This window comes from Chiloscyllium plagiosum, chromosome 34 (assembly GCF_004010195.1).
Source record: "Chiloscyllium plagiosum isolate BGI_BamShark_2017 chromosome 34, ASM401019v2, whole genome shotgun sequence".
Lineage (NCBI taxonomy): Eukaryota > Metazoa > Chordata > Chondrichthyes > Orectolobiformes > Hemiscylliidae > Chiloscyllium > Chiloscyllium plagiosum.
In genome coordinates this window covers 19,189,728-19,213,576 of record NC_057743.1, presented here as the reverse complement: position 1 = coordinate 19,213,576, position 23,849 = coordinate 19,189,728, and the positions used below count along the sequence as shown (strand labels likewise).

The 23,849-nt window shown below is 44.2% G+C and overlaps 1 protein-coding gene across 4 annotated transcripts in view; it reads left to right on the top strand.

The window, feature by feature from the left end:
• The window catches only part of LOC122540258 (rootletin-like), a 100,302-nt gene extending 79,157 nt beyond the window's left edge, over positions 1–21,145 (top strand). For 3 of the 4 annotated variants that reach the window (XM_043675708.1, XM_043675707.1, XM_043675705.1), the window contains 7 exons: positions 831–1,271; positions 4,398–4,547; positions 6,157–6,357; positions 9,586–9,717; positions 13,318–13,359; positions 15,174–15,353; positions 17,125–21,145. In XM_043675708.1, the coding sequence (XP_043531643.1) occupies positions 831–1,271; positions 4,398–4,547; positions 6,157–6,357; positions 9,586–9,717; positions 13,318–13,359; positions 15,174–15,353; positions 17,125–17,208 (1,230 nt within the window). In that variant the 3' untranslated portion in view covers positions 17,209–21,145. The remainder of the gene's footprint in view (positions 1–830; positions 1,272–4,397; positions 4,548–6,156; positions 6,358–9,585; positions 9,718–13,317; positions 13,360–15,173; positions 15,354–17,124) is intronic. The other variant, XM_043675706.1, reaches the window with a different exon arrangement.
• The last annotated feature ends 2,704 nt before the right edge of the window (positions 21,146–23,849 follow it).

Genomic DNA, 23,849 nt, shown 5'->3' with positions numbered 1-23,849 from the left:
CACAGACCCAGGCCCTGTCCTGACATAGCCAGGTTACTCTCTGGTACCTGCTCTCATTGTTACTTTACTGTCGACAACAACGAAACATGCACTGCGGTGTCAACTTGAAGAGTGTTGAGCATTCCAGAATGTTCCACAGCAGTGCACTCAGACAAAAATGACTCCAACCCACACAGCCAGAAATGACCGAGGCTTTGACAAGTGGCTAGGTTTTAGGGAACACTTTAAGGGACCAGGGAAAGATTTGGAGCAAAGAAGTTGAAGGAGAGAATCCTCCTGCTATGGAAGCTGGACTGCTGAGGCACAGCGGCCATTGGGAAGGCATAGGGAAGCGAGGGATACACAAGATGGATCGGAGCATTTGAAATGGGGGGAGAAACAGTTGTAGGGCTGGAGGAGATTTCAAACATTGGAAGGGGCAAGACCAGGAAGGCAGCTGAATGCAAGATTGAAAATTTGAAATCTGGCATTTTGCTGTAACAGGAGCCAACATGGGTCAGGCATAATGGGTGAATGGGACTTGATACAAGATTGCATTGGAGTAGCAGAGATTCGAATACCAGCTTTAACAGTGAAAGACAGCAAGTGACCCAAACAGTGTTGAGAACAGATACTGTCCTCATCAGATTTGTGCACGATAGTGGCAACGGTCCTTCGTTCAGTCCAGATTCTGTGCTTAGATCCCTGTGGTGGAACGTGAGCCCACACCTTTCTGATTCTGAGGCTGATTGAGTGCAGGGCCAGCACCAATTGAGCTGTAAGAGGTGATAAACAGTACTGCGCTCTTCCACCTTCCATCGATTCATTCAATCTTTGTGTCATTCCCACAGGAAAAATTGAGCAAAATGAAGGCGAGCGAGGCCAAGCTGGAGAGCGACAAGCGCAAACTGAAGGAATTCCTCGACGTCTCCGAGAGCCGGGCCACCAAGCTGGAGCTGACTCGCCGGTCGCTGGAGGGAGAGCTGCAGAGAATGAAGTTGGTGGCCAGTGATCGGGAGACAGAAGTCCAGGCTCTTCAAGATCGCATAGACACCCTGCAAAGGCAGGTGGCGGACAGCCAGGCCAAGGCCAATAGCCTGCAGCTGACTGTGGACCGGCTGAATGCCTCGCTCGCCAAATCCGAGGAAGGGGAAAGCCACCTGAAAGACAAAGTGCAGAGCCTGTCGCTGCTGCTGTCTGACAGGGCAGCGGGTGCGTCCGTGCTCCAGGACAAGGTGGCGCAGCTGCAGAAAGCACTAAGTAGCAGTGAGCATGACCGACGTATCCTGCAGGTGAATGTCTGCATTGTTACACTGCCTGGGGCACCCTCGCTATACACACCCAAAACAAGGCTCTCTGTCTTACGTTCGACACGGAGTTCACCCTGACCTGCCCCAGAACCAGCTGCTAAGAGTGCGAGTTTTTATTTAATAAGGAACTTCTTTTCTATTTTGAGGGGCAGTCTCAGTTACTTTACTATCGAAACACTCCAATATTCCTGAGATGTTATTCTCCATCCTCCCTGTCCTCTCTTTCATTTTCCTTCTCCTTCATCCTGTATGCTCTCTTCAAACTCTGCATCTGTGTATTAAGGGGAGGTGACAGCCTAGTGGTATTATTGCTGGACTTTAAATCCAGCAACTCAGGTAATGTCCGAATGAGTTCCAATCCTGCCATGGCTGATGGTGGAATTCAATAAACGTCTGGAGTTAAGAGTCTAATGATGACTGTGAATCGATTGTTGGAAAGACTCACTTGGTCCATTAATGTTCTTTAGGGAAGGAAGCTGCCATCCTTACCCAGTCTGGCCTACATATGATTCCAGATCCACAGCAATGTGATTGACTCTTAACATGCCCTCTGGGATGGGCAATAAATGCTGGGCCTAGCCAGCAATGTCCTCAACCCGTGAATGACTAAAAAGAACTCTTAACCTTTTCTTTTCCATCTCTACCCTCCATCCTTCATTCCCTCTCTTCAAGTGACTTGCCCCCCAATCATATCTGCCTCCTACCTCCTATCTCCCTTTCCATCTTCTTTTCTACTCATGTCCTTTCTATTCGCAGATCTACAGAGCCGTGGTGTGACAAAGGTTGCTTTTTATTTTGTTTGGACATTTTGAATGGCGCTTTCCTCTTCAAGTAACACCATCAAAAACAAGTTTATCCCATTATTCATCTCACTTTCTGTTTCTGGGACCTTATTATGTTCAAATTACAGTGGCCATGTTTGTTTCCAAAAACAACTACACTTCTAAGATTCCATCATTGACTGTGAGACTCTGTGAGGAATATCATGAAAGGTGCTATATAAATGCAGCCAGAGGGCGGAGCAGACAGAATTAGATGAAGTAGGGTGGGTGGAGGATAATCTGGAGAATAAATACAGCCATAGACCTGTTTTTAACTTCTGATTTTCTTCCCAGTAATTAAGATTAATGTGCACTTAATGTCAGGATTTGTTGCCTTCCCATTCACTCCACCTTCCAGCTTGTTCATTGTTTCAATCTCTTTTAGAGTCTGAACGTGCCCCGATGTCTGAGTTAGTAACACACGTGTTTCCTATCTCTGTCTGGCCTGTAACAGCTCACAGACTGGCTTTGTGCCCAGGAAAAGCTGAGCGCTCACCAAAGCCCCCCTCGTTGAATTCTGAAGGTGTTCCTTCAGAAAGGTACACTTGGTGGGATTGGCTTCCCCTTTGACTGCGGAGGGTTAGGTTAAAGAGAAAACAACAGTCAAAACTGCTGAGAAGTATTAAATAAGAAAATACTCCATGTCTACTAAAGGCAGGTTAAAGGTGAGCTGCTGTTGTACTTGTCACTGTTAGAGCATTGTGGAGCAAGTTTGACTTTGCTACTAATATTTGATTAAACAAAGATGCAGTATTTACTCAAAAAGCCATGTTTTGGGTATAATAATATGTGTGCACATGTGTATGTGTGTACCTGACAGTCTGTGTGTCTGTAACAACAATTATATGTTTGCACTTGGCACTGGGAAGGACTGTCACTGTACCAAGGAGCTGACATCCCAGGCAGCAGAATAGCTGTGCTGGTTGAGTTACACCCAGAACACTGAGCTGCAGGGACTGCTTCCTCATTAGAATTCCTTACCAGACACGCAATGCAGATTCATCACCTAAGCTATATAAACCAGCTGGGCTGGGATCAGTGTTCCCTCCCCGTTTTCTTCTCTGGGCAGCTCCAGTGCCAAGCGCACACGCTTGTAAATGGTCTCTGCGAGACCTTCTGCACATGCACCGCTTAAAGGGAACATGATGAGCCAGCGGAGAATTGGCTGAGTGAAGGGTATGAGGAGGAGGGTTAGAGTTCAGGCAGAGCTGGGAATGTACAGTAGAACCCCCCCCCCACCACCCCAGTATCTGCGGATTCGGTTTCTGCGGTTTCAGTTATCCGCGGTTTACCGTGACTCAAAAATTATTACATGGAGTATTCCAGAAATAATTCCAGGGTGCTGCCGGGGAAGTGGGTTTCCCATTTAAATCACAGGGTTTGCTACTATCCGCAGTTTCGGGCATCTGTTTTAGGCCATGGAGCATATTACCCGCGGATACTGGGGGGGGTTAGTGGGGGGGACACCTGTACAGGAATAAGGAAGATTGGGAATGGGAGGGAAGGTGGAGCTGGCGGAGTGAAGCCATGAACAGAACTTAATTCTACCTTCAGAAACAGATTGGTAGGCATGAGGGGCTATACAATTGGGAGGGACAAGAGCTGCAGGAGAGCGGTGGAATACTGTGTCCCATCTATTGCCTGGCTCCATGTCGTTTTCAGGAGCGGGGAGGATTAAGAATGGTGTTTCTGCCTTGATACCAATTAAGATCCCATCACTGCTGGTATTCTATTAGTACTGAGGCAAGCTGACGTCAAGTGGGGAGCTGCCAATTTAAAAGCTGGCATCTTGCATGTGGGTTCCTGATCGTGCACCCTGTGGCTCACAGAAGGAGCTGGCCCCTTGCAAATCTTACCCCTTCTCTCAAAAATGAGTGCCCTTACCCCTCGGGAGGGCCTGCCTCCTGTCAGCAGCCTGCGTTGTGGTTGCTGGTCGTGATGAGCACCAATCCCAGCAGCCATGAGCTGTGCAGGCAGAACTGAGGTGGGCACAGAGACACGCTCTGGGGTCAAATCATGTGCTGTCATAAACCTCTTAGGACCTGAGCATGTGAAATGACCACCAATTCTGTTCAAGTGTTGCCCTGTGCAATGGAGCCGGCACCATATCCCTCAAAACAGGAGGGGGGCGATGATCAGCCAAAGTTAACTCGGGATCAGGAACTGCTAGGCAGAGGGTGACTGCAAGCCTCTTTGAAGAACCTCGTAACCCGGGAAGCTTCATCTAATCTAGTTCCAGTCTGCGCATGGACTGAAGGTGAGCATTGAATTCCCTTTTTTTCGGCAGGAGCGTCTGGAGGCAGCACGTCAAGCTCTTAGTGAGACAAAGAAACAGAACAACCTCCTGTCGGACAGGGTCCAGGCCCTCCAGACCGAGCAGCACGATGGGGAGCAACAGCGTGTGGAGCTAGAATGTCAGCTCCAAAAACATCAGGAGGTTTGAACCTTACTATGACTTTCTACCTTCCTTTAAGGGGTTGAATTTTGTATTTGTACTCGGACATTTATGGACGTGTTGTTTTATTTAGATGGAGAAGGACTGCGGAGCTCCGTGGTACAGAGGGATCTGGGAGTATTGGAACACGAATCTCAAAATAATAGAAAGTGATGAGGAAGCAGTGTTGATTTTATTACAAGGGGAATATAAAAGTAGGGAAGTGTGGTTGCAGCTATACAGGACCTTAGTGAAACCACATCTGGACAACCATCTACTAGTCTCCTTACTTAAGAAAGGATATTATTGCATTAGAAGCAGCTCAGAGAAGGTTCATTCGACAAATTCCTGGGAGGAAGGGTTATCTTTTATGAAGAAATGTTAAGAGGTATTGGCCTATTCCTCATGACGAGTAGAAGAGTGAGGTCTGAAACTTATAAGAATCTGAAGGGACTTGGCAGGTTGGATGCTGAGGATGTTTTTCCTTTTGTGGGAGTCTGGAATTATTAAAAATTAGGGGTCACCCATTAAAGGTAAGGAATTATTGCTCTGAGGGTTGTTAGTCTCTGGAATTCTCTTTCCCAGAGTCCGGGGAGGCTGGATATATTTAAGACTGAGTGAGACGGAGTTGGAAATGTGTTGCTGGAAAAGCGCAGCAGGTCAGGCAGCATCTAGGGAACAGGAGAATCGACGTTTCGGGCATTAGCCCTTCTTCAGGAGTTGGACCAACAAGGGATTTGAGGGTAGTTGAGGAGCAAGCAGGAAAGTGGAGTTGTTGAACAGCAGAGCCGGCTGGAGGGCCTACTCTCACCAATGTGTCCTTCTCAGGTCTAGAAATTTGTGATTTTTAAAATATTTTCTTGGTGGTAGTATGGCCAAACAGGTGGCCTGAGAAGGACATATGGGTGAGAGTAGGCCCTCCAGCCTTCTCTGCTGTTCAACAACATGGTGACTAATTTGATTGTGTTTTCAACTCCACTTTCCTTCTCTCTTCTCCTCCTTCTCTCTTCTCTTTGTCTGTCTGTCTGTCTGTCTCTCTCTCTATCTTTCTCTGTCTCTGTTTCTCTTTCTCTGTCTCTCTCTGTTTTCCTTTCTCTCTTTTCCTTCCTTCCTTCCTTCCTTCCTTCCTTCCTTCCTTCCTTCCTTCCTTCCTTCCTTCCTTCCTTCCTTCCTTCCTTCCTTCCTTCCTTCCTTCCTTCCTTCCTTCCTTCCTTCCTTCCTTCCTTCCTTCCTTCCTTCCTTCCTTCCTTCCTTCCTTCCTTCCTTCCTTCCTTCCTTCCTTCCTTCCTCCCTTCCTCCCTTCCTCCCTTCCTTCCTTCCTTCCTTCCTTCCTTCCTTCCTTCCTTCCTTCCTTCCTTCCTTCCTTCCTTCCTTTCTGTCTCTCTTTCTTTCTTTCTGTCTCTCTCTCTCTCTCTCTCTCTTTCATACCCTGCCTCTGGAGAAGGGGCACTGGACCAGAAACATAAATTCAGCTACTGCCAGACCTGCCAGCTCTCCAGGCACCTTCTGTTTCAGTTTGTGTTTCTGATTTACAGCGTCTGCATTTCTTTTGGGTTTTTTTATGTCCAGTGAGACCCTGTTTATTTTATCCAATTCCGATCATTGTCTGCAGATACTGCACCAGCGACAGGAAGGAGACGAGATCACACTGCGGAGTGTTCAGAAACTTCAGGAGGAGAAACATCTTCTCCAGGAGCGGCTGAGTATCCTGCAGCGCGCTGTCGCTCAGCTGGAGAATGAGAAGCGTGAGCTGGAGAGGTCGTCAGTCCGCCTGGAGAAGGATAAAAGTGCCCTGAAAAAGACACTGGACAAGGTGGGTCTGAAATCCCAGAGGGCTGCAAACACATTCAGAGCCTCCTGTAATAAACCAGCAGGTGAGAAATGAGCTGTACCAAATGTGCATGAGTGATTTTTAAATTTTAATTGAGGAGCCACAAAGATCACGGTATAGGAGACGTGGAAGATGGAAGAGTTAGAAGGTGAGATAATCAGGAGGTGGTGAGAAGATGCTACCAATGCATTTCAAAAGCCAGGTATTGGGAGGAAGGAAGAGATGCATATTTTGAGGTTTTTATTGGGCTTTTTCTTGTTTCTATGAGTCCTAGTGCAGAACTTGAGTTCTGTCTGTTTGAGCCTAGACGAGTCATCATATCCACAATACAAGTCTTCCTGATATAACGTGCGTTTTGTCCGCGTGAATTGGCTATAACATGATTGATGCTTTGTGGACACTGTTTAGAAAATGTGAACTTTGTACTGGATGGGTATAGTGATCTTTTACAGCGCGATTTTCCACAGCGGTTTTTCAGAATGCGCTTTCCTGTAGCATGAGATTGCAGAGGAACACGACCATTGTGTTATACCAGAACACTGTATAAAATCATCTACTTTCGCCTTCATAATATCATTTGAGTTTGCCCGGTCTTAGCTCATTTGATATTGAAACCCCATCCTTGCGCTTATTACCTCCGATCTCAACTATTCCAACACAATCCTGGCTGGTTTCCCACATTATACCTTCCATAAACTTGAGGTCATCCGAAGCTCCCCTACTTGTGTCTTAACTCACAGCAATTCCTATTCCCAAAAACAATTGTGCTCACTGACCTACTATGAGAAAGGTTGATAATATATTATCATTGTTTGGGAATTGAGCTTGAATTTTAATGTAGAGATAATTGGGTTTATGGTCTTAATTCAATTAAAGTTTTTTTTCCCTCAGACATCAGAAAGTCTTTTACGATCAGTGACTTTAAACATTTCCAAGAAAGCATCTGTCTTAATCTAAGTGATGAGGTAAACTACCCAATGGAGTTAAATGACAAAATTTAAAACTTCTGCAAAGTTGAACCTTTCTGGCATACAGGACAATAAACAATGGGGTGCAGTCAGGTTTCAGTGAAGAAGAGTTTTTTCATACCAGCAGATGCACAATTTAGTTTGTGGCATATAGACTTTCAAAGCTGGAAAGAAGTCTTAAAACTGTTTTAGCAGTTAAGTAACTTCTCTTAAAGCTCATTTTGAAAAGGTCTATAAAGTAATCGATGTCTGTATATCTCGGGGAGAGACAGTAATGGATGTGTAGCTTTGTTTTTGTTTTCCATTGTTTAATAACTTGTGTTTTTTTTAAAAGAACATTTTTAGCCTCATGTGGACATATTCAGTGACTAACTAGTGTGGTAACCAAACTGCAAAAAATAAATGTCATGATTTGGAGATGCCGGTCTTGGAGTGGGGTGTACAAAGTTAAAAATCACACATCACCAGGTTATAGTCCAATACATTTAATTGGAAGCACACTAGCTTTTGGAGCGCCACTCCTTTATTAGGTGGTTGTGACAAACAAATCTAGTGTGCTTCCAATTAAACGTGTTGGACTGTAACCTGGTGTTGTGTGATTTTTAACTTTGAGCAAAAAATAAAACTTGTGTTCTGTCAAGCCAGGCCTGAGATCTGACTTGTCCTGTATTACCATCAGCTGAAATTGTAGCACTACACTGACTTCCCATCAGCAATGTCTTAATTTTAAAGTTCTTGTTGTGTTTTCCATTCTTTTCTTCCCTATCTCTGTAATCTCCTCCAGTCCCTCTGTGACATCTGTGTTGCTCTACATCTGGCCTCTTGTGCATTCCCAACCATTGTTGCTCTAATATTGGTGGTGGCATCTTCTGCCACTTGAGGCCCAAACTCTGGAATTCCCTCCCTAAACCTCTCTGCTTCTCTGTCTTGCTCTCCTCCTTTAAGTCACTTCCTAAAACCTTCCTCATTGACCAAGCTGTTGGTCTTCCAACCTGATAGCTCCTTCTGTGGTTCAGTGTTAGACTCCATTTTGCAATTTTGCATCTTGAGATCTAGGAATTGAATGGGTGCTGCATTCTTAACAGTACTATCCTCACAGATCAAACATTGAAGCAAGGCGCTAACACTTCCTCCTTAATCTGGATGTGTTAGGGCCCCTATCCAGTGGACTGGAGAGCACTCCTCACTCAGCATACATCAGAACAGATATTCTGCTCATTCTTCATGTCCTCGGTTGTTGAGAAATTGCGGGCTGCCCTTTTCCCTACATAACAGTCAATGGAATAAAGTAATTAATTGTATAATATGCATTCTGTTGATATGAGTAGGCACTATACGAGATGGCTTTTTATCTTCAAGCTTTTGGACAGCTTTAAGTAGGTTCTGTGGAGAGACTGCAAATGATAAGACTGACCTACTCGGCTGTACGTGTGAGGGTTTGTCCACAGCAATGTGTTTCTCACGTGCCTGTACTGCTACCCACTGATCTCGCTCCCCATTGTTTCCCTGCAATTCTTTTCCGTTGCTAGCATTTCTCCAATTATCTTTTGAATGTTGCTTACTATTCAAATCTGCCTTCCAGGGAATGCAGTCCTGCATCATTGCAAGCTGCTGGGTGAAGTATGATTCGATTAGATTCCCTACAGTGTGGAAATGGGCCCTTCAGCCCAACCAGTCCACACCGACTCTCCGAAGAGGAACCCACCCAGACCCATTTCCCTCTGACTAATGCACCTAACACTACGGGCAATTTGACGGGCACATCTTTGGACTGTGGGAGGAAACTGGAGCACCCAGAGCAAGCCCACCCTGACACACGGAGAATGTGCAAACTCCACACAGACAGTCACCCGAGGCTGGAATCGAACCTGGGACCCTGGTGCTGTGAGGCAGCAGCGCTAACCACTGAGCCACCGTGCCGCCCCACAATATAATCACCATTTCTGAGTGCGGCTTTCAATTTCCAATTTTACTAATTGAATTTAAACTGCAACAGGTGCCATGGTGGGATTTGAACCTATGCCCCTAGTGTATAATCATGTCCAAAAGAAAAAATGCTGGAAAATCTCAGCAGGTCTGGCAGCATCTGTAAGGAGAGAAAAGAGCTGACATTTCGAGTCTAACTGATCCAGGTCACCTGTACCCCCTCGTTTCCTCTTGTTGCCTGTTTTTCTTTCTGCCAGCTGTTTTTCAACCTTTTACATGAGACAGATACTATACCATCTCCTCCCACTGGTTGTAGGTGGAGCGTGAGAGACTGCGGACCGAGGAGGATACGCTGCGCATATCTGCAGAGAAGGGGCGCCTGGATCGTTCACTGACGACTGTGGAACAGGAGCTGGTGGAAGCTCAGAGACAGACCCAGCAACTGCAGGTAGGAATCATTGCAGAGTGGCCAAGTGTGTGGAAGGGAGTGAATTGTCACATGGACATAGACCATGAACATGGCCAAACACAGGTTCAACGGTGCAAGACAATGCATCCATGACCCAGATGTGAATTTGAAGTGCACCTTTAATTGGGAGTATGCTAGTTGTCATGTTCTGTTATACTCTGTCATTGAACAATTGATGCCCAAGAGAATGGCCCCAGAAAGAAATGGCACATTTAATCTTGTCAGTGTAACTGATTTTAACTCCACATTTGTCACTGTCAACCTATATTATTTTTTACTGATGTTTCTCTAACCTTGGCCTCATTTCTTTATCCGTCTTTTCTGGAAGACGCTGTGCCATTTTTGTTACAAGTGAGCCGGTTGCTATTGGCAAACTCTTCCACCCTCCTGTCCCCTCCACCACCATGTCCATCCTTCATGCCACACCCAGACTGAGAGTGCTGGCATCATGGCTAAACCAATCCTATCCTAACCAGGCACTCGCACGTTTTCCAGCGGCAGCCATTGAATTATGGATAGATAGAGGAAGCCCGGCTGATCTGCACCTCCCACACCCCAGGCCCATGGGATTACCTTCATCGTTTATCCTAGTAAACAATCCTGATGTGGAGCTTGAAGTTAATAATGAATCGGGGATGAACTTAACTGGTCATCAGCTTGGAATTTGTGCACTTAAATGAAACCTGTTGGAGCTGGCAGAGTGAAGCTATTGAGTGTGTTGAAGTGAATGTTTCTTAGGCTGAGTGTGTGAAAGAATAAGGAGATTGTTATATATTTCCATGAGTGCTACAGAGGTGAATGTTCATGCACTTGAGCCTCTAAGGAAGTTGTGTCTGGAGTCGGGAATCTCTGGAGAGTGAGACTGGTTATTTGCCAAGTGGGGAAGTGAGGTACCAGTGTTATTTCATCCAGATGTGGGAAGAAGTCAGTCAGTGCTATTATGACTGGGTTCAACTACAATATTAGCTCTAACCTCAATCCACAAGGCCCATAAATTATGTAATTAATGACAATGTGCAGCTTTGAAATTCAACAAGCTGAAGCCTCCTGTACAAAGTGAGCAATGACTGAATCACAGTTAATTTAAATGGATTCTTCCACTGAGCCAGACTATTCTCAGAATGAGGTGCCTGTGCTTTTGTTATGGTAGCTGTCTGCTTTTGTCTGTGGGGTTGTTGCTGGTCCTGCATCTCAATATCTCAATGTCTAGCAGACTCCATATATATTTCTGATCGTTCAACTTCTATTGCAGTCCAGTCTTTTTATTGACTGTTAACTGGACCGTGAGGGCTGCTTTCAAATTATATTGTGTCATTGACTCTGTATTACAGTAATCAGTTCCTGGCTCTGGAATCATGAGGCTGTTTCTCTCCTTTCTCTCTCCCAGATAAAGACCCATGCCCTGGATCTTTCACTAGGTGGAGCTTCTCCCCTCCACACAGTTTACACAAATCAGCCAATCTGGTGCAAAAGATGACAGATGTTTTAAGTGCATATTGAGTTTTCACAATCTTGTCTAGATTTTAGAAATAAAATCCTGCTAGAAGCTTTCCCAGCCAAAGGCTGTGTTACACACACCCTACTTGTGCCTACGTGGTGATCATGATGAGGAGGTGCCGATGTTGGACTGGGGTGGACATGGTCAGAATTCACACAACATCAGGTTATAGTCCAACAGGTTCATTTGAAATCACAAGCTTTTGAAGCGCAGCCCCTTCGTCAGGTGAAGTGAAGGGAAGCACACAGGCACAGAATTTATAGGCAGAGAGATCAAAAGATAATACAAATAGAGTCATAGAGATGTACAGCAGTGTGAATGGAGTGCCGACACACTGAATAACAAGTCTTTGCAGGTGATCAAAAGTATCAGACAGTGTGGGTAAAGTATCAACAGCTGAATAATAAGTGAAGGGATAATCTATAATCCAATTAATTGAGGCAGAGAGATAATTACCAAAAATGAACAATAAGATGGTGATGGAGACAAATCAAATGGTTGGAATAACATGATAGGTAAAAGAGTCTCATGCCGAGGGTCTAACCAAAGTAATACATAATCCAAAACCGTACAGGCAAATTAAGGTAGAGAGCTCATAACAAGTTATCAAGGTGATGATGTCAAACAGAATGGTAAGGAAAATTTTACAGATTCAGAACAGAATAGTGGGGTTACATGAAGCGAGACATGAGCCCAAGATCATGTTTGAGGGCATCTTCATGGGTACGGTACTTGGTGAAGACAGCTGATTTGATAGCCCCGCACAGCACAGGGATGAGGTCTAGACTTAAGTGGAGGTGCAGAAAATGGTGAGTAAGAGTTCTCACTCTGCACTCATCTTCAGTGAGAGCAAACCTGTACTGTCAGGGTGGACCAGCCTTGCTGAGGACAGCAATCTGGATGTTGTTTGTCCCTAGCCAGATTTTCACTAACAAGGGCAATTCTCCTCTCAGCTCGGTTGGCTATGTCATTCTCATGAGGGCAGGCAAATTCCATGTGTCAATGGTGAGCAGTCTCTCCTCTGCCTTCCTTTTTGAGATTGATTTATGACCATGCTATGCTGGCCAGGGAACTGAAGCGGACAATGTTTAGGGCACCCTTACAGAACCCCTTCATACAATGGAGGTGTTGTAGTGTGGCCCTGAGAAGGGCCACTCGGACACACAGGCAGCAGAGGTCCTTCTGGTGAAAATTAACCCTGAGTTGCCTGTGTGTAGGTTCAGGCTGCAGCTACCAGTGCATCAATACCTGCTGGCTATGTCACTCGCCCATTGCCACAAGATGTGGATGATCGATGATAGATGATGACTTGTGTGTGATTTGGATTATAGTGCAGGAGAGTTGCAAATCATCAGCCTCACACTTTTGTCCACTCCTATCCTGGTCCAGTGCCAAGATGAGTCTAGACGGCTGGAGATTACTCTGACGCAGGGAATGATAAGGATGCCTTCAGTGTCTTGCCGAGTTCTGCCCATTCTGCAGCATGGTGCTGACTCAGTTTCCAGGTTGTTAGACCTTAGATTGGCCACAACTGCCCTGTCTGCAGGAATCAATCCTGAGCAGACAGTAGGGGACCCAGCAGTTACCCTTGCCTGGTTTGCCCTGTCAAAGTAGTTTATAGGTTGTGGCTGTTCTCACACGTCAATGACGACTTTGCACCAGATATGAGAGCCGGGTGAAGGGGAAGACCAATGGTGAACAAATCACTTCAAAGAGTGTGACGAAATCGCTGTGTGAGAGGTACTACCCCTCCTTCCCTTGCTTCCCAACCATAGGATAAATTGCCAAGGAAGGACTTTGATGTGAGTAATGTATCGGGTGTAAAAGATGATTGAATATGTCTCTGGTAGAGAAATGAGTTTGACATTATGATGCAACATCTTCAGAAATGGGTGAGACTTGGGTGTTTTGCCGTACCTTGGCTCCTTAAGTTTCTTATAGCGTTTAATATGTAAGTGAGTGGCTGATGAATGGAAGGTCTGTTTCTCTGTCGGTGGTGAACTGCAAGGGTCTGATTGAGAAACATGTCACATGTGAGATAGTGAGTTTTTTCTTTTCCCACTTTCTGCTGATCCTTGAAGATGGAATTACAGAATATTAGGAGGAAGATTTTATCCAGCCTGGTGAGTGCAGCTGTCATGTTTGAATCAGACTTGTCCTGACAGTGGTAATGTCTCAAACATGGCTTCTCTTTGTGCTGATGCTCTTGTCATGCTAGCAGTGCGTTAAGTATGGCAAAAGCCTGCAACCCCTACACCGAGAAAGACAAGGCCTTGAAAGCACCATCTCTCGCAGGTTCCCCTCCAAGTCATACGTCACCCTGACCTCCCAGTATGTTGCTTTTCCTTCTTCATCAGTGGATCAGAATGGTTAAATTCTGTCCCTAACAGCACAGTGATGTACCTTCGAAAAGGCTACAGTGGTTTGCCAAGGTGGCTCACCACTACCTTCCCAAGGGCCAGTTAATAACCAATTAATGCTGGGCCTTGCCCACATCCCATGAATGAATGAAAAAGGGAGAATTTCTCAATCCTGATGCCCAAAAGTCAGGCTCATGGGGATGTATTTATAGGTGTTGGTGGATTCTGTCAAATTTGCACAAGTCACAACATAAACAATCTGGGTGTTTAGTCACTGACAGACCAAACTTCTGGGTGTTCAATTCTAAACAGTTAATCTCCATTCAGTGTAAAATCAGATCATTATATACAGATTTGGTATTCATTGTCACCATCAGGTTTTTTGTGTCTCTGTGTATGACCTAATCCTTTCAGTGTCTAGTTATTTCAATGGGGTCGGTTTGGGAGAAGCCTTTGTGGTACCTTCTGGCTTGGCAGACCTCCTCGCACAATTTATAGAGGGGTAGGGTTGGTGTTGCGGTCACATCATTGCTAACAACTCCATCCCTCATCAGTGTGACCCCAACTGCAACCTTCTCGAGACTGGGGTACCTCGACTGGCAGAGCACTAGAATCAACACAGTTTCTCTTACAGACTCAGTGAAGTGAAAAACCAGCATCATCATTTTCATCTCTTCCACAGCTAGCTCTGTAAGAAATCTTTCTTACCTTTTACAAGGCAAGGTGGAGAGTCCAAAATAAACAGGATCAGGAACATCCAGGTCCCTGCTAATCCTGACCGAGACCTGGGTGGGGAAGAATCCAAAGAAAATAAAATGGAAATGTTCAGGTCTCTGTGGAGGGTCACGTTGCTTGGCTTTCGGACAAGTCATTTTCAAATCTTGTTCTAGTTGATGGCATGACAGCAGAACCAGCTCCCCAGGGTCACACCTTCAGCAGGTGGAGACGTATTGGAATCTGCTAGAACCTAACCCTTGCTAGTGCCCAGTTCCATTAGTACCCAGCCTTACCCATACTCTCATCAAATACTCCCATGCAATTTATAACACAAACTGTTATAGTAAATGTTTGACGTTTCCATGCACAAATATTGTACCCTCCCCATTCTGTAGGGTGAGAGTGATGGGGGTAAAGTTTAGAGCAGTGTTTTGTGCTGGTGGTAGTTAATTTGCAGCTCAAGGATATAGCTCTTCCTGGAACAGCCAGCAGCCTCATCCTCCTCACTCAGCCTGAGCCCAGAGGTCTGTCATGAACCATTGTTAATTTTGGCTTTTTCCTGATTCTGCAGCTCAAAGAGCAGCAATGACAGCGTTGTGATTTTCATGTTACCGAGAGCTGAAAATGGACTGTTGTACAGATCTGCATGTTCTCCCAGTCATGCTGTAGAGCACCAGAAGTTCCATGTAAAACATCACCTGTATTTTTCACCTGGTCGGATTCAGAGCTGGGATTTGTTTGAAGCTTGTCGTTTTACATGCAGTGGTTGAGCCCTTCAGTGAGAGGACGTCTTTTGACCCCCTCTCCCTGGCTGCGTTCTCCTCGCCAGCCTTCCCTGACATTTGCTGTTCCCTTGTCAGGCCCAGCTTTCAGACATGGAGCAGTCTCACTCTCAGAGTTTGATTGAAGCTGCTGCCCGCCACCGTCAGGAGCTCCAGAAGGAGACCGAGCGACTGCGTGTGACTCAGTTACAGACCGAGAGGACGCTGGAGGCACGGGAACGTGCTCATCGGCAGCGCGTGAAAGGACTGGAAGAACAGGTAGCCAAAGCATGTTTCTCTCCTCCTCTCTGTGAAAACTGTGAATCATACTAGATTAGATTAGATTAGATTACTTAGTGTGGAAACAGGCCCTTCGGCCCAACAAGTCCACACCGACCCGCCGAAGCGCAACCCACCCATACCCCTATATTTACCCCTTTTAACCTAACACTACGGGCAATTTAGCATGGCCAATTCACCTGACCCACACATCTTTGTGACTGTGGGAGGAAACCGGAGCACCCGGAGGAAACCCACGCAGACACGGGGAGAACGTGCAAACTCCACACAGTCAGTCGCCTGAGTCGGGAATTGAACCCGGGTCTCTGGCGCTGTGAGGCAGCAGTGCTAACCACTGTGCCACCGTGCCGCCCACAATACTAGGGTCAGATTCAGTAGATGCAGCACATTCTGGCACCTGTGTCAAGTTGCCATTCTGTATGAATAAACCTAGATAGTGACTGTTTACTATGCTGAGATCACAGACCAACCTGGTCCTGGTCATAGCCTACACTCTCTCTCACCAGGAACAACTGCATCAAGATTAGGAGAAGCTCACTTTATGGTGACCGCTAATCCAGGAGCAGTTAGTTCAATAGTTCCTGAATAGCTAACTGAGCAGAGACCAGGCTAGAACCAGCTGGTTATATACATCAGGCTGTACTTTTTTTTGTAAGTCAGTACTTCTCCATAAATACCATTGGGATGAGCCTGATTTCTATCAACAATGGGAAACTGTTTCATAGAATTTTATCCTATTGCTGACAAATTGCCTGAAGATAGTGTCTATTAGAAGTGTGTGCTTCCTCAGGGTGTACTATCGTCTATCAATTCAGGATAGAATACGACATCAATACAGTGTACCATCTCAGCACAACACTGGACCCGAAACCTAACTCTGATTTCTCTCCACAGATGCTGCCAGACCTGCTGAGATTTTCCAGCAATTTCTGTTTCTGTTTTCCAGCATCCGCAGTCCTTTCAGTTTTTTACTTAGATCATATTGTAGGTTGCGTATACAGTATTTAAATAAAGCTGCTTTACGATCATGATAAATTGTACCTCAGATAATTATCATTTAAAACCTCAACATAAATTTTAAGAACAGATCTGTCAAAAGTTTTCATCTCTGTTTTTTGTCAAGCATCTTTATTTTTGGCAAAATCTATAATGCTTTGGCCTCATGATGTCTAAGTTGATAAGGAGTCAAATATAGAGACTAAAACAAATTGATTCCAGCCTCAGGCGACTGTCTGTGTGGAGTTTGCACATTCTCCCCGTGTCTGCGTGGGTTTCCTCCGGGTGTTCCGATTTCCTCCCACAGTCCAAAGATGTGCAGGGGTTAGGTGAATTGGCCATGCTTAAATTGTCAGAGGGAAATGGCTGTGGGTGGGTTATTCTTCGGAGAGTTGGTGTGGACTTGTTGGGCCGAAGGGCCTGTTTCCACACTGTAGGGGAATCTAATCTAATCTGGCGATCTGTGAAACGTTACAGAGGTGTGAATACGTCCAGGATGGAGAGGGGATAGAGTTGGGAGTGTATGATTTATCAGATGGCTAGTAATTAAGAGGTAGCATGGCTTGTCTTGTGGGAGGGGGAATATTTATTGGCTACAGCAAATTTCCTTCATTCTCACTGCACTCTGGTTGTGTTTTATCTCAGCAAATCTCCCTGCAAATCTCATGTCTTGACTCTGAATGTGTCCCCAGTTGGTCTTTGAAAGAGCTGTCCTGTGGTTTCACTCGGTGTCGTCGTTTGTTATGTGCTGCAGGTTTCGACCTTGAAGGACCAACTGCAACAGGAACTCCGGAGACGCCAACCTCAGTATTCACCCTCCATTCTGTCTGGGAACTAATTCCGTCGTTGGTACTTCGCAGCATCCACGTGGCAGAATATCACTTTACATTCCCTTGATCAATCACAACACACACCACATACTTCTACTGACAGTAGAGGCATGGACCCTATCCTCCACCCCAGTAACATCTGGTCCAAATCGACACCTCAACAGCTGACTCCATGTTCAGTGGACTCCCCAGCAGTGACCTTGACATTGCTATAAGACAGGCTTCTTCATTTGTTAACATTGCTTTCCTATCCCACATGCAAGTTGCCATCACTTTCCTTATGAAGCCCACTCTGACTGGTCATTATGTTTGGGGAAGTGGTCAAAGTAGTTTGCCTTTTGACACTCCATAGTCTGGGCCAGTCAAGTGAGAATAGTTTATTTTAGAACATCTGGTCAGCATGGACAAGTTGGACCGAAGGGTCTGTTTCTGTGCTGTATGACTATGACTCTATTTGAATTAAATATTTAGTGGCCTAGTTTTGTTCAGTGTCTGCTCTTCTTCCCATTTTAATAACAAAATGGCAACAAATCTATAAAACAATTTTCAGGTTCAGGAGGATGAAATACGCTGAAATGAGATTTTTAACTCCTAATCATTCCTTCTCTGAGTGGTTGTTTATTTAAGTCACAGAGCCTCAGAATTAGCAAACCCAGCTATAAGTTAAAATAAAATCTAAACCCCTCCATCCTTCTGAATTAAGTTAGCTAGAAATGACTCCCCTTTCCTTTGGGTCTTATTGTGCTCTGTGGCTATCAGCACTTTCACTTTTCTATGTGATTTGAGGGCACTGGTGCCTGGGCTTCCAGACTCATTCACCCTCAGCCTGGGTCCTGGGTTTTCACCAGTGCCCAGAGGTTTCCATGCTGTGGAGCCCTTCAGCATCAACAGGATCTTAGCACGAGGTTCGAGTTACTGATTTCCTGTTGTTTGCTAATCGGCCAAATCTGTATTTTTAATATGGGACTTCCATGTCTTTATTTTGGGGTAGCATCGAGGGGCTGACATTATTATTAAGGTTTTTAAATCATTTTCAACAACTGTGAAGAATGCATCACAACTTGACCCCCTCACTCCCTGCTACTGATTTGTGTGGATTGGCAGGAGGAGCCAATCTTAACAAACTCGACAGATGGCAAACTGGTATATTTGATTTAACACAGCAGCTTAGTCGAGTCTGGTAGGACTCAGTGTTGGGTACTGAGTGGAAGGAGAGTGAGAGGCTTCAGAAAATCGGCATCAAAGAAAGCAAGGAAGAAATATTTGCATTTTTGTAGCACCTTTCATTACTCAGGTTATCTCAGTATGCTTTACAGCCAATGTACCATTGAAATGTAATCACTATTGTAATATAGGCGAGGTGGCAACCCCAGTTTGTGTATAGCAAGATCCCGCAAACAGCATGGTGACAATAACCAATCTGTAGTGATGTTGGGTAAGAGATGGATGTTGGTCTGAATTTGGGGAAAATGCCTCTACACTTAAAAACAATCGCCATGGGATCAAAGTGGTGACAATTTGCAGCAAAATGTTAGTTTTCATCAACGGCTATTCAATGTACTTTGAGGGATATGGAGAGGGTGATTTTAGTTTTTTTTTTAAACATTTCTCTTCTTCTAGCTTTAGTATTTTAATCCAATGCTTCCAGTCCCTGGAACATGCACTGTTAGATTCTCCAGTAGCATCAACTATTTTTGAGCGATTTGTATAAATTGTGTTTGTATTTTAGGTACAGATTACTGTGGTGCTAGATCAAATGAATGCTGGTAAATCCGGCTCTAGATTAGCAGGAGAGACTAGTAAATTCTTTAAAAAGAATATTTTATTCCAGAATATGAGATTTTTAAAAAACAATAATGATAGAATTTTGTTGATAGGACAGATTGTTGATGTGATTTCAAAGCTTCCCGGAAGCTGTCAGTGATAAATGCAGTAACGACCCATTCAGACTAACATTCCCAATTTTGATCCTAATCTCTGATAATACAACTTAAACCAAGTGATAATGTGATAAACCAATTATGTCCTTGAGTTAAGGGGAGGCTGTTTCTCTGACTGACCTTTTGTAATTTGCCCCAGTGACTACGTATGACTGTTGGAGGAAGGAGAAGGACATCACAACTGAGCCTGGCCTAAAAGGCACACAAATGCACATGAGCCATGGGAGCTGATGGATAAAGTCAGGAGCAGGGATCCTGGCTGATCTCTCTCGTCACTGCTTTAACTAAGATCAGTCAATTCAGCACCAATCCATGTTCAAATCTGGGACCTTCATAGATGTTTTGTCGCTCAATTGCATACGGTGGTGGATTACACACTGACATCCAGGATACAGTCTCTCTATATTCAGAGACACTGACAGTGCACGAAGGACTCACTAAGGTCCAACTGTATTTGTGTGCTATTAGGTCCTCTTTTTTTCTTCGTTGTAACTTAGGGTCCATGTAACAAATTGGGTTTGTGGGTATGTTTAGTTTAATAGATTGCCTAATCTTCAAAACACATTATTTTTCTATAATTATCAAGGATTTTTTGTAGCAGCTTCTCTTTGACCATGTGACCATAAAACAAATGTATTCTAAGGTATTGCAATAACAAATAGTTGACAAGACCAAACTAGTTGTTGGGGGCAGCTAATGTTCATCTCCTTGCATGCATCTGGATGTATTTCTGCAAGTCAGTGTTTAGACCATTTTCCAGAGTGAACCATTAACCAAAACTGAATGTTGGAGATGTATATTAATATTAATGTATTATGAAATTAACGTTAAGCATTGAAATTCTAAATGCACCAGCTCCATTGTCTGACATACCTTTGATATGGTATAGACAGTGAAATGTAGACACTTTATCAGAGCATTCTGGATCTAAATGTCTCTGTCCAGATCCATTCTACTTCTGTCTGGATTAATAGATTTTCATATGCAGTTAAGGTTTTATAATTTCTTATGTATATTTTTTTTAAATAGATTTAAAATAGCAAATGATGTTTTGTTTATAATCTAAAGAAGAAATCAGTACAAACAGTGCTTAAACTATATTTTTGCTGTGTTCTTTCTTCTTTTAAACAGTGCACTGTTTTCTAGTCTTTTCTGATGTTTCCAAGTAGCTAAGTGCTGATAGATTCAGTATCAACTTGAAATGGCCGCAAGAGAACCAATTGTGGTTTCTTGTCCCATATGCTAAGGAAAGATGTGTTGCAGCTACCATTTTGTAAACTGTTGACTTATTAATGATTGTGACAGATGCTGAAGGATGTTTTACACTTTCTCGAGGTCCAGAACCATGTGACGGTTTCATGGTGCGGTTCTGGAACCTCAAGGGATTCTTCCTGTCAAACCTTGAGAGGTCCCAACTGAGATAGTTTGGACCACTCTGGCCAGGATGCATGGGTGATGTACAGCAGTCAGATGACCAGTGCTAAGCTGAAAGGAGTCTGTCTGGTGGTGTGAACCCCAAGGAACAGAAACATCCAGTGCCATAGCGTACAAGAAAATTGTGACGACCGTTTTCAGAGAGCAATGATCCCCAGGAAGCAACTTGAAAAATGCAGGCACCAGCAGCCTGACTGGATTCCACCAAGGGCTGACGACTGCAAACATAGCCATTCCCTCATTGTTGCACATTTACTTTCATTCAGCACATTTTGCCAAAACACCAGATCAAAGGTGAAAACCGTTCCAACCTAGTTGTCCCAAAATGTTCGCTACATCTACAATGTTGTCTTTGAGTGTGTGAGGTGGCTACTGTTGTAGGTGTGTTACCGCTTTAACCACTGTCCCATTCCTTGGATCCACTAACTGTACCTGGTCACCTGATTGATGTTCCTCAGTGTTATTTTTATACTCAACTTGTTTTATTATTGCACTGAGGGGTAGGTTGGAGAGGCGATGGGTACAACTGCTGTGAACAATGTAGAAAATAAATGGTGAGTGTTAATTCCTGCTGAATGCTTTAAAGAGGTTTTTATTCTTTATTTAATTTTTAGTAGCAATCTAGTTCCTGCAGAAAGTGTATGCTATGCTCTGGTTTGAAATATTACTTTGGAACCAAGTTTGGTTACTGTAGAACTCCTACCCAATGGAAGTGGCTCCCACATTTTATCCCACTGTGGCCCTGTTTTAATAATTTCGATTTCATTTGATCCTAGAGTAAAAATTGTGGAGGGTGATTTTAGAGACATTGAGTGGGTGGGACATAAGGATTAAAACTGTTGGATTTTCCCTGTAAAAAGTGAAGATGCATATTATTACAGATTGTGGTTGTAGTAACAATCAAGCCTCAAGGAAAATAATTAGGATATGCCCCATTGGCAGAAAAAAGTCAAACGCTTAAAGGTGCCTTGCAGATTCAAAATTCATTCAGTTTCAGGGCTTTCACTGCACCCTCAGAGCCTATGACCCAGACAACCTGATCTTGTGACCTGTCTCAGGGTTGTTACTCACAGTTTGGAACCCTCTGTTCTGTATAATGGCCTGGTTACTCAAAGCTTCCTGTCCTAATGTCTGGCCTCCATGGTACATCACCTTTCAGAATACTTAATATTGAGAATACCCAGATACAGATTGTAGATTCCCACTATTTCTCAGTGGGAGAGAGACAGTCAGACTGAACACAGTCAAACTGTTAGTCTAGTACTGTAATAATATGAAAGACAGACTTAAAGAAAGACTGTGTTATTTAAGTGACTTTATTTTTGTACAAAAACAGGATATATCAGTTATAGAATGAATCAGATTACACAGAAATTTCTCACTCAGTTGCACATACTGCGGCACCTTCTCCTATTGGTACTTCAAGAACATTTAAATGAAGGAGGTCAGAGCAAGTACATCTCAAGTTTTGTTTTTCTAACTTACTGCAGACAGATTTGAGAAGAGATGAAGCAGCATTTTTGCTTTTCTTTTATATTTCAGTTTCCCTTCAAATGTTGACCCCTCCTTTCCTTAAGACACTAATGTGCTGGGTTACAGATCCATAGCCACTGGCTGTCCTCAAAATGTCACCCCAAAACTGACCATTCTTCACTTACCAGACTGCATTATAAGCATTAGTAGATAGTTCACCACAGCAAGGAACAATCTAACCCGCCCCCTCCCCCCCCATCCCCAGTGTCCCAAAATGAGCATCATCTATGGAGCCACAGGGATAGCAGTTAGCAGTCTGAACTTCACTAATCCAGGGACCAATTGCAGCCCTCTATTACCAATACCCAGGCTGAGATCGGCTAACTTAACAGACTGGACATGGAATTAAGAATCTTCCTGGGCAGCATATCTCAGCTGCACATTGGGGTATGATAGATGACAACTGAGCTATTGGATGGGAGAGGCTTCCCACTTGCTTCCTATTGTTACCTAGTCATTAACTGTTGGACTGGCTCCAACAATGGATTTTGCTGATTTTGGAGTCAAAAATCCAGACTGTACGAAAGGAGGCCGTTTGGCCCATCCTGCTTTCACCAGTTTGTTGAAAGAGCTGCCCAATAGACTACAGTCCTCTGTCCATTCACTATGGTCCTGCAAATGTTTCCTTTTTCAGCATAAGTCCAGTTAGTGTGGATTACTTTCATGAACTTTGCATAGGTTATGGCCTGGCAAAATTGGGCGGCGTAACAATGTGACCCTTAGATGTCAGTAACCCACCCAATAACCTGTAAATCTGAAAAATATGCTGTGGATATCCAGCAGCTGGACATGCTCATTTTCCTTTCTATTTTCTTCCACCATGAGCTTTTAAACTAACATTTGGTATCCCAAATACTGGGCAAGAGCTTGAATTGCCAACTAGTTTGAGATCGTTGTCCTAAGCTATCCTGTTTCAAAGAACACACAGTCCAAATAGAATGGATCTAGGATTCTACCATGGAACCTACAGCTAATGCAACCCTTAGGCCCCTGTATTTAAGCCTTGTTTCTGCTTTACTTCCAGTTAATTCAGTTTAAATATGGCTGATATCATTACTCAAACCCCTCATTCTGTCCTGGGAAGAAACTGGAGTATCAAGAGAAAATGCAATAAACAAGTAAAAACCAAAAGACCTGCAGATGCTGTAAATCAGAAACCAAAACGGAAATTGCTGGAAAAGCTCAGCAGGACCGGCAGCATCTGTGCAGAGAAATCAGAGTTAATGTTTCAGGTCTGGTGACCCTCAGACCTGTCACCAGACCTGAAGCGTTAACTCTTGATTTCTCTGCACAGGTGCTGCCAGACCTGCTGAGCTTTTCCAACAATTTCTGTTTTTGTTTCCAGTAAGCAAGTAATCCTGTTTCACTCCATCAAAATGCCATATTGCAACTTAAGGGCTACTAGTTCCCAGTTTCAAAACATGTCCTGCACACGAATCCTCATTTATCACAGGAACTGCAGTTGGCTGCAGCGTGGAATATGGCCACTAGGCAAAGCAGAACACTCACTGCAGTATAACGGAGGACGAGGGGACACTGTAGGATGACGGACCTTTTTGTATCTTTAAACTTTGTCTGAATGTAATTCCCTCAGTATGTTGAGGGATGTTAAAGCACCATTATCTATAACCACTTCAACAAAAAAAGATGCAATACAAAGTCAAGTTTGATAAACTGAAGATATCCAGAACTCCTCAAACAAGTCTCTGAATCCAGTTTTAGCTCAGCCGCTGTTCCACCCA